The sequence below is a fragment of the Mustela erminea genome, chromosome 5 (genome assembly GCF_009829155.1).
Source record: "Mustela erminea isolate mMusErm1 chromosome 5, mMusErm1.Pri, whole genome shotgun sequence".
NCBI lineage: Eukaryota > Metazoa > Chordata > Mammalia > Carnivora > Mustelidae > Mustela > Mustela erminea.
Genome location: NC_045618.1, coordinates 61,203,640 through 61,213,522, shown reverse-complemented (window position 1 = coordinate 61,213,522; position 9,883 = coordinate 61,203,640). Strand labels below are relative to the sequence as shown.

The 9,883-nt window shown below is 58.6% G+C and overlaps 1 protein-coding gene across 2 annotated transcripts; it reads left to right on the top strand.

The window, feature by feature from the left end:
- The first annotated feature begins 4,049 nt into the window (after positions 1 to 4,049).
- Positions 4,050 to 8,418, top strand: ANKRD63 (ankyrin repeat domain 63). 2 transcript variants are annotated; one of them, XM_032343270.1, is made up of 2 exons: positions 4,050 to 5,867; positions 6,086 to 8,418. In XM_032343270.1, exons 1-2 carry the CDS (start codon positions 4,723 to 4,725, stop codon positions 6,135 to 6,137), a joined length of 1,197 nt encoding a protein of 398 aa, XP_032199161.1. In that variant the 5' UTR covers positions 4,050 to 4,722; the 3' UTR covers positions 6,138 to 8,418. The 2 variants fall into 2 exon arrangements, with proteins under 2 accessions (XP_032199161.1, XP_032199162.1); XM_032343271.1 differs by lacking the exon at positions 6,086 to 8,418 and having other exon boundaries at positions 4,050 to 6,032.
- Positions 8,419 to 9,883: the final 1,465 nt, after the last annotated feature.

Genomic DNA, 9,883 nt, shown 5'->3' with positions numbered 1-9,883 from the left:
AGGCAGGCGTAACAACGGTCAGATTCTACACCAGGTGGTTATGGTTGAATCCAACACTTGCTCGAAACGGGTTTGTAGGCAGCTGTTCACTGCACCTGTGGCGTGATCCCAGCTCCCAAATGGGAACAGGCACTGGCTTGGGGGAAGGCAGGTGGGGATTGATTCTGGGAAGAGGTTGTTTTCTTATCAGAGAGTTGTTACAAATGCCATTAGCTCTGAGCCCCGTGCCTTCGGAAAATAAACGGAACCACCACCACTACCCTCCATCCCTCTGGGGCCCTGACCTCTGAGATCCTAGTGTTCCCTGGTTACAGGTTGGGACTAGGGGCCCTGCCCATTCACAGGAGTAAGGCCTGTCATTGACACATCTGGTTTGCACACGCACTGGCTATAGCCAAGAGTGGGATACCTGTACCCCAGAGCAGTGCCCTGTCTTTAGCTCTCCTGCTGGGCACTCAATTGCCCCATCTCTCTGCCAGCCCAGGGATATAGCCTTACAGGAATGATGATCCAAGCTAGAGGAATTCACTGACCCAAGCACGTGGGCATAAGCCAGAGCCAACACCAAAAAGAGCCCACTGGAGAGTCCCTAGCTTCTGCCAATGACTGCTGAGGGCAAGGAGACCAGACCAGGCAGAGTCCTTGGGCCCCCAGGGTGGAGCTGGGAAGCCCAGGAATGGACTAGGAGAGCACAAGAGGCTGGGAGCTTCCCAGGAGGCCCAGATACCCACCTCTCTGCTTCCTGTACTCTGGAAAAAGGGTGGGAAAATGCTGGAGTCTTTGGGCCCTGGAGATGACTTCATCTCTGGCTGCAGGGGAAGTGCTGGGGAGGAGTTAAGGCCCTCCCTCAGGGCCCAGGGTAGGTGAATCCCTGTTATGTACCCGTGGGCCAGGGGCAAGGTTCTCATTGTGCCTCAGTTTCACTTTTTACGTTAAGGGAAGGGTTCCTACCCCCTTCTCAGTCCCATTGCTGACTCAGATACCAGAGTCCCCTGCTGACTCACCCCATCCCCTGCACCCCCCACTCCTCCCCAGCTCTCAGGATCTCCCAGCCATGTGCCACCAGGCCCAACCCTGCCGAGCTGGTGCAACGTGACAGGCTGAGGGGGCTGGTGATACTTGAGGAGGAAAGAAGGGGGTCTGGGAGGGGGTGGCCAGCGGCAGACAGAGTGACAGACTGCAGACAGGAGCCTAGGAGCCTAGCGTAGCACGCCTCTGGGAAGACGCCCTTTTGCCAGCCTGGGGCCTGCAAAGGGTGAGGCTCGGCAGGTGGAGGGGAAGTGAGTGGGGAGTGCCGATTGTGCGCCTGCCTGCTCCCTGCCGCAGCTCCTTCTCCTGTCAGCCTTCGGCTCCCTAAGCGACAGCTTCTAATTCCGGCTGTCGGGGCCTCAGTGCTCTGCAGCACACGCGCAGCGGGGTTTTTTTTTTTTTTTTTTTTTCAGTTTTGCTATTTCTTTTCTGTTCAGAACATACTGAGCCTACGGAAAAGTCAGAGCAAAGGCTCTGGGGCCTGAGACCTGCCACCATCCCATCCCACCACAGGCCTGGCCGGGCTGGGGGTACCAGTTGGAGCAAATGCACTGGCTGCTCCTTCCGGACAGTGGCCAGCAGGGCACTCTGGGCCAGTCTAGGGCAAGGCCCTAACAGGGCCCTGCTTCCGCTCCTCAGCTTCCCTGCAACTGTCTCCACCCCAGCAGGAGGGACACAAATGAGGCAGAGTTGTCTCAGAGAAGCTCACAGAGGAGGGGCCCTGGTTCTTTAGGACCAAGCAGGCACCCATGCCATCTTCCCACTGCTTTTCTCCTCTCCCTGCACTGGGTGACCTCCAGCTTGTCAGGCTGGCCTGCCACACACAGATTCCAGGGTTACCTCCTTCTCTGACTCTGGAAACAGAAGGAAAGGAAGAAAGCAATTTCCCTCATGCTGCAGAAAAGGGCAATTGATTCATGAAGGGAAGAAAGTCTTTCTTCTGATATCTGAGTAGAAGGAGAGCTTTCCCGCAACCCTCCTGGGGTTGGATAGTCTGTGTCCCCCCCAGGGTGACACTCCAGGTGAGGCCCCCACGTCTGGGGGTGAGACGTGGCTTTCTACACTCTGAATAACCTAATCTTACAGCTCTTTCCCTGACACTCCCTAGCTTGATCTTGCCTAAAACAGGCAGAGATAGTACTGTGGGCTTTGTTTTGCTGAGAAGGAAGGCCTTCAAGCTGGGACTTAATTCTGAGGTCAAATGCCGTGCCCTTTCCGTGGCACCATGAGAGAAAATGGGCAGAGCAGGGGGGATTAGAGAACGCAAAAATGATAAAGGGGGTAGGGGCTTGACAGTATATACAGGCATACATCACATGCACTACCCCCCCCCCACCGCAGAATAGAGGGAAGTGGGAGACCCTGCTCCATGGCTGTGCCCAAGATGCTAGGTGGGCATCCTTGAAGCCTAGGAGCTAGAGAAAAGCAAGAAGCCTGCAGCGCAGGGCTCTGTGTGCTCTTCACCACTCACCTATCTGGGCCCACTGTCTCCTTCCCAAAGGCGAATCCTCTCCTTGCCCAGAACCTTTTCCCAGACAGCATCTTATCATGGCTCCGCCCAGCCTCACAACAGCTTTATCATTCCCCTCATTGCCTATCTTCCATAGGAAGGTACTTGGTAAAGCAGCTCTCAGTACTGTCCCCTAGAGGTGTTTTTCCTGCTTCCATGTCTTTGCTTCAGGAACCCTGTCTGGAATGTCTTCCTTATTTCCTGGAAGCCAGATTCCCCCCGCCCCCATCCTTGAAGAACACCTCCAGATTGTCCCGGAGCACCTCACACCCTGCTCTACCTTTTCCTCTAGGCAGTGGCTTGGTTTTGTTTGGATATACCAGGTGTAGCCAGCCCTCTGCTGATAGCCTCTACACTTTTATGCTGATCTTGTCTTCCAGCTTGAGAGGGATGGTCTCTTCTCTCCAGAACTGAGCTTCTGCTTCTGTATTTCCTACAGCTGGGGAACACAATGCCCAGCTCGGGAAAAGTCTCAGTAAATTCTGTTATGAGTTGATAACTGATTCACTTCTTTAGACTTCACAAATAATTCATTCTACCCCTATACACCTCCACCCCCCACCCCGGCAGCCCCCTCTGAGGAGCCCTGACTCCCCTCAACACAGGCCTGAGCACCACTGCCCCCCACCTCAGGAGGGAGAGGGGATGCGGTTTTTCCACCCCCCAGTGACGCTGGCTCTCTCCTTCCCTTCCAATGCGGTCAGCTAGTAGTCAAAATCAGAGCCCGGTGGGCTGGGGGTGGTTTTGTGCTTGGGAGGGAGACGAGGACCGTAGGGGAGCCTTGCGTAGGTCTCTCACATTTTTCCGGGGTGGCGGCCGGGCCCCGAAGCGGTGGGGAGGCGGCGCGGGGGAGTCGTGAACGCGGCAGCAGCACTCTCGAATCCCCAGGCGCCCGCCCTGGCCGCCGCGTCTCGGCTCCGCCCGCCTGTCAGCCGCCGGGAACCGGCGCTCGGGCGCGTGGTCGGGGTTGGAGACGTCGGAGATTGGAGGGCGCAGTCTCCCCGCCACCCCCGCTCCGAGCGAGCGTGTGCGGGAGGAACAATTGTATGCGAGTGCGTGATTCGCTACACTTCGAGTGGCAGTTCTCAGCCAGAATAAGCGCCCCTCACCCCGCGCGCAGCGCAGGTACCCCCACACCCCCGCCAATTACTCGCGGTTCGCCTTTTGCCGCCGCCACCCAGCTCCATTATGGTCAGTTCTGCCCTAATGGGGTCCCATTTCCTTCCTCCTGGATCGCTGGGAGGCAGTCCTCCGCCTTCCTCGACGGGCTCGAGGTCCTAAGTTTGTAAGGCTCCGAGGGCACCGACTCCGGTAGGGGCGGAGAGCGGGGAGACGAGACGAGACGACTGTGACTTTGGGATTGGCCTGGCCTGGTGCATGTGGCCCCTCAGCTAGCAGCCACCGCCCGCGCCCCGCAACTGCCGCGGCAGCCCCAGGGGAGCGCGGAGGAGGAGCCGCTCCCCGACTTCGTGGCCCACGAAAGGGTGGGGGTCAGGGGCGGTCTCTCCCGCCGGGTGCGCTCCTGCCCTGACGGCTCAGCCCGCTTCCCGGGCAGCCATTGCCATGGAGACCCCCGAGGCTATAAAGCCAGATAAGCAGGCAGGCGGCGACTTCCGCGCCGCTGAGCCCCCCAAGTAAGGAGCAAGCGCCCCGGTGTGGCCCGGCCCCCGCGAGCGGGGAGGAGGCGGAGGAGCGGCGCCAGCAGCTTGAGGAGCGGCGCGCCCCGCCAGGGCTGGATGCAGGCGCGCACGGCGGGCGCCACCGTCTCATCGGGGGAGCGGGGGCTGTCCCGGGTGAGGGTGAGTGGCGCGGCTCCAAGCCACAAGGGGCGGAGGGGCACCGGGCAAGCGGAAAACAGCGGGACAGACAGAAGGGGGCCGAGCTTTGGCTCCCGTAGTCTCGTGGCGGGCCAGGCGCGGAGCCCAGAGTAGCAAGCAACCTACACCTCCAGGCGGGAAGCCCAGGGAAGGAGCTGCGAGACGCCAGGCGTGCGGCCCAGAAGCGGCGGGGGAAAGGGATCCGCTGGGGCACAAGAGTGGAAACGTCGGGACCCTCGGCTGCAGCCACCCACGCGCTGAGGGAGCCACACCAGAGCACCAGTGGGGCCCAGAGCCCAGCGGGGCGCGGGAACAGGGGCGCCCCCGTGCGGAGCTGCCGGCCGCCTAGGAGCGGCGGCCGGGGCCATGCTCAAGCCCAAGGACCTGTGCCCCCGAGCGGGTACGCGCACCTTCCTGGAGGCCATGCAAGCGGGCAAAGTGCACCTGGCCCGCTTTGTACTGGATGCGCTGGACCGCAGCATCATCGACTGCCGCGCGGAGCAGGGCCGCACGCCGCTCATGGTGGCGGTGGGGCTGCCGGACCCCGCGCTGCGTTCGCGCTTCGTGAGGCTCCTGCTGGAGCAGGGTGCGGCCGTGAACCTGCGGGACGAGCGCGGCCGCACAGCGCTCAGCCTGGCGTGCGAGCGCGGCCACCTGGACGCGGTGCAGCTGTTGGTGCAGTTCAGCGGCGACCCCGAAGCGGCCGACTCGGCGGGCAACAGCCCAGTGATGTGGGCGGCGGCGTGCGGCCACGGGGCGGTGCTCGAGTTCCTGGTGCGCTCTTTCCGCCGCCTAGGCCTGCGCCTCGACCGCACCAACCGAGCGGGTCTCACGGCGCTGCAGCTGGCAGCCGCTCGCGGCCACGGGACCTGCGTGCAAGCCCTCACCGGGCCCTGGGGCCGCGCAGCTGCCGCCGCCGCGGCCCGGGGCTCCAACTCCGACAGCCCCCCCGGCCGTCCGGCTCCCGCGCCCAGCCCGGAGCGCCGACGACCCAGCCCCCGCCGCTTACCTCGGCCTCTCCTGGCGCGCTTTGCGCGAGCTGCCGGCGGCCACGGTCATGGCGGCGAGGCTGGGTCAGGGGGCAAGGGCTCCGGCCGGCACCGCGCACAGGGCAGCGAGAGGCCCGAGCTGGGCCGGAGCATGAGCCTGGCGCTGGGTGCTGTAACCGAGGAGGAAGCGGCTCGGCTGCGGGCGGGAGCACTGATGGCCCGACAACACTCGCCCCAGTCTTCAGGGTCCGGGCGGTGGCGTTCGCAGGAGGTGCTGGAGGGAGCGCCTCCGACCTTAGTGCAAGCCCCCATTGGCCTGAGCCCCCACCCGGAGGGCGGCCCCGGCTCTGGCCGTTTGGGTTTGCGCCGACGTTCCACAGCTCCAGACATCCCCAGCCTGGTCGGGGAGGCCTCAGGGCCCGAGAGCGGCGCGGAATTAGAGGCCAACGCTCTGCCCCACTCGGTGCCTGGGCCTCAGCCTTGGCAGGGGGACACGGAGGCCGTGGTGCTGCACGCTCAGCGGTAAACAGCGTCGAGGTTGAGCCCTGCTCCTCCTCCTCTTATGTCTCTCCTCTGCTGGGATTTCTTTTTTCCAAGTCCCTCACTTTCCTAGCAGTTTCCCTGGCCTGTGATCCCATAATCTGTCCCCACTGCCCAGACAAGACCCCTAATCCTCTCTCTGAAAAGAAGCCCTATTTTATTTATTTATTTATTTGTGCTTGTCGGTATTCCCTGCCTAGGTCTCTCACCTTCCCTACAGCGTACCTTTCCTGTCCTAGAGGGGAGGAATAGAAGATGGATTCTGGAGACTAGACAGCCTTTCAGCCAGGAAGATGGACCCCCTACCCTGAGCCCTAAGGCTCGGTTCTGAGCCTTGCCGACTCCTGCTGGGTCACCTCCTCCTTACCCCTTTCATACATCGGCAGCCAGGCAGCAGAAGAGCTTGACTTGTAGAACAAAGACCTAGTCTCCCCGCTTTGCCTAGTGATGTGCCCCGGAATGCCGGAGGCTACTGAAGTCTCCCTTCCTAGGTGTTGGAGACAGAAAGCAAGGAGACTCGTCTTTGAGCCCTTCTGGACAGGAGGGCTGATTATGAAGGAATCTGGAGGTTAAGGTTTTCTGGGGGAAAAGCTCCTGCCTCCAGAAGATGAGATCATATTTAGGGGTGGGAGAGGCCCTGGTATTGAAGGCTAATTGTCCCCTGAAATAGCTTCTGGGTAATTTCAGCTCCCACCGGCAGACCCAGTTTTCAGCTTCATGATGTGGGGTCATTGGACTACAGCAACGCCTGTGGAGCCCAGCTCCCAGCACCTGAGCCCAGCTTCAGCTGGGCGGCAGTTGAGTTTTACCTTTGAGGTCTCACCCCTCAGGGTCCAGCCTTATTTCCTCTCACTCTTAGAGCCTGAAATGGAAAGGACTTGGCCCTTCCCTGCTCCCACCACTTCCCAGCTCCCCTGGCAGTGCACGTGGGTTCCCCCCTAGGGTGGAATGGTTGGGAAGGCTTGGTTTAATTGTATTTCTTCCAATCCTCAAAGAACTCGTGTTTTGAGTCTTTGTATATGAAGCCGAAAGCAGCGGGTCTGATCCGAGGCTTAAGAACCTGACAATATCTCTTTAAATAGAAGCTCTGCGAGGGGGATAATTGACTGAAGTGTTTGCCACGTTAAACGGCGGCGCGCGGGAGTCGGGAAGCCCACACGAGCCGCAGGTCCGGGTTTAAATTACATCAAACTCCTGAGAGAGCTGGAAGGGGGCTGTTAAAGGGCTCCTGCTTCTCGCTGGGCCGTTAATGGAGGGCAGGGCGGATGATGGATGCTGGAGGTCGAGACCAAGGACCCCTGCCTCTGCCGAGGAGGCGCGTGGGACGCCGGCCCAGCCCAGCTTCATTACTGGGCAGATTAGTGAGTCAGAGGCAACCGTGGAGAGGTGGTTAAATGCCCTTTCCCGGCAGGTTCCTTCCTCTTCCCCTCCCTCTCTGCCTTCCCCTTTGTGCAGGCCTGAGAGGCTGGCGGGGGTGGGGAGAGTTTTAGCCGGTCTGGAGAACGCGTGCCCCAAGATCTTGCGGAAGCGCTAGCACAGGTATCTGTGCGTCCAGCCCGCAGGATCGTTGGCGCTTGGGGGCTCTCTTTGTGAACCCTGAAGGTTGAACGTGCAGCGCCTCACCCGTCTGAAGTGGGGTCCTTTCAAGACGTCGATCTATACGCCTTTGCAGAACGGAAGGTTTCTCACGTGAACTCTAAGGAAACTGCCTGGAGCGAGAGTGATCTGTGCTGAGATACTGGTCCGGGAGGTGAGCGGGCCTGGTGTAGGTGTCAGACTCCTCCCAAATCTTTCCACTTCCCTAAGGTCTGCAAGGCCGCGCCCTCTCCCCGCGCCCTGCGCTGGACGTGATCTCTGGTGCCCCCTGGTGGCAGCGCTGAGCTTTCCTCGCGGCGCCCGGGCTAGCAGTTTGGACTTCTGGTTTTACTAGGGATCGTCGCAATGTACTTCTCCCTCTGTGTGCATTGACCCATGGAACCCTCTTCCTCTAGTAGTATGTTAAATCCGGATACTTGAAGTCATTTCCCAGCAGTGAAGTGAGGGACAGTAAACACAAAAACTCGGATTTGGAATAGCAGGAGCCCAGACCTGTCTTCACTAAGGACCCCAAGATCTTCCAAGTTAAGGCTCCCAAGTTCAGAGAGCTTCTGCTCTGTTCTGAACAATAGGAGTCTCCAACCCCTTGTTTATAATTTCTGAAGCTTGGGACCTGCACTGGTTTCTTCTGATGAGATTTGCTTTCATTTTGGGGTGTTTTGCCCTCCCCCTACTCATTTCTTCCCATACACCTGCCTCTCCTCAGTACCACTGTCTGGGCGGTGGAACAATACAGATGCACTTGAAAAGCCAGAAGGAGAGGATCTGGGGTGGGATGGGGGATAATTGGACATCCCAAGTACAAACTCGGTTTTTTTGTTTGTTTGTTTGTTTCCTGATCCTGGCTTGCTCACTTATTCCCTGTGTTTAATTTTCACGGAGGTGTTTTTTTTTTTTTTAAGATTTTATTTATCTATTTGACAGACAGAGACCACAAGTAGGCAGAGAGGCAGGCACAGACAGAGAGATGGGAAAGCAGGCTCCCCGCTGAGCAGACAGCCCAATGTGGGTCTCCACCCCGGGACTCTGGGACCATGACCCAAGCCCAAGGCAGAGGCTTTAACCCACTGAGCCACCCAGGTGCCACCTTCATGGAGTTTTTTAATGGTGTAAGGATACAAGTATTTGGCTTCTTCAGAACACAATAAGGTCTTGGTTGAACATTAGGTAGGAGGTGCTGTCATCTTTCAAATGTTGCTGACCTGTGACTTTCTGGTTCATTGTCACCCTGGGGCCCTCCTTCCTTATTGAATAAACAACCATGAGGGCTCCTCTCCACCAAATTGCCAAGGGCTTGGTGGTTGAAAGCAATGTTCTTTAAAAAAAAAACCACAGCAGATCTTTCCTGCCTGCACTGAATTGTGTTTGACTGACTTGCTGTTCTTGCAGATTCTTACTGGGCCCAGCTCTGTGCAGAAGTTCCCTGTGTCCCTGCATTTTGCTCTCCTGCTCTTCCTACTCATTGTCAGCCCCAGAGCTTTGACGCTGGGCTGGGGTCCTCTCGAGCTCACTCCACTTTAGAAGAGACTTTTCTAAACCGTTTTCTTTCCCCAACTCTTGTTGCTTTCATCATTGTGCAGAATTGTCTAGGCTACTGGATCTCGGTACCCTAACATCAAGCTCAGAACTAGTCTGTGTAGGAGGCTAAGTGACGTACACATACGCTTTTGGAATGACACTGTGGTGGAAGGACTATTAGAACTCAGAAGAATAGTTAATAAATCCAGTATTATTCAGTTGCAAGAACTGGCCTCTCTTTGCCTTGCCAACGGCTCCTGATTGGGCGCTCCCTTTGGGGTGGCAGAAGGGTGTGCTTGCTTCCTGGCAAGCTTCCATCTTCCGTCAGCCTCCATCCCTGCCTGTCCCACTAGGCACTGCAGCTGCATCCTGGAGGCAGGACTGAGTTGGTGGACTAGGACCCTCCGACCAGGTCAGCTGTCTGGGTGGGACTGCTGCGGAGAGCAGGAAAAGGTCGGCATGACTCCTGGATGCTGCCTGAGAGGTTTCCCTGAACCCTGGGCTGGGGTGGGGGGAGCGGAGTGGAGGGGGCTGGGGGACGCAGGATGAGCTCTCAGGAAGGCAGTGCTGGAACCAGAGTCAGAGCTAGAACTTGAAAGAGAATTCCAGCCACCTCCCCTACCTGCAGGACTAGCACCAAGGTCTCTTGATTTTCAGCCACCAAACTGCTCTTTGATAACCCCTCAGTTCTGAGAACCGAAACAGACTGCTTTCTCTCTGGAAGCAGCTCCAGGCCACTTCCTAGGGAAAGCCTGGGGAGAGCAGCCTCTGACTTGCCTTAGAGTGAGAAGTGAAAGGGAGAAGGGGGGCACTGAGGCAGAAAGTGGTGATAGCCCTGGTGGCTATAACCGGAGCCCCTCTGGTACCAGCAAGCACAGCCCATG

Coding starts and splice junctions, on each gene's coding strand:
- ANKRD63 (XM_032343270.1), top strand. CDS start 4,723: ATGCTCAAGCCCAAGGACCTGTGCCCCCGAGCGGGTACGCGCACCTTC. Junction 5,868..6,085: donor GTGGTGCTGCACGCTCAGCG/GTAAACAGCGTC, acceptor TTCCCTGCCTAG/GTCTCTCACCTTCCCTACAG.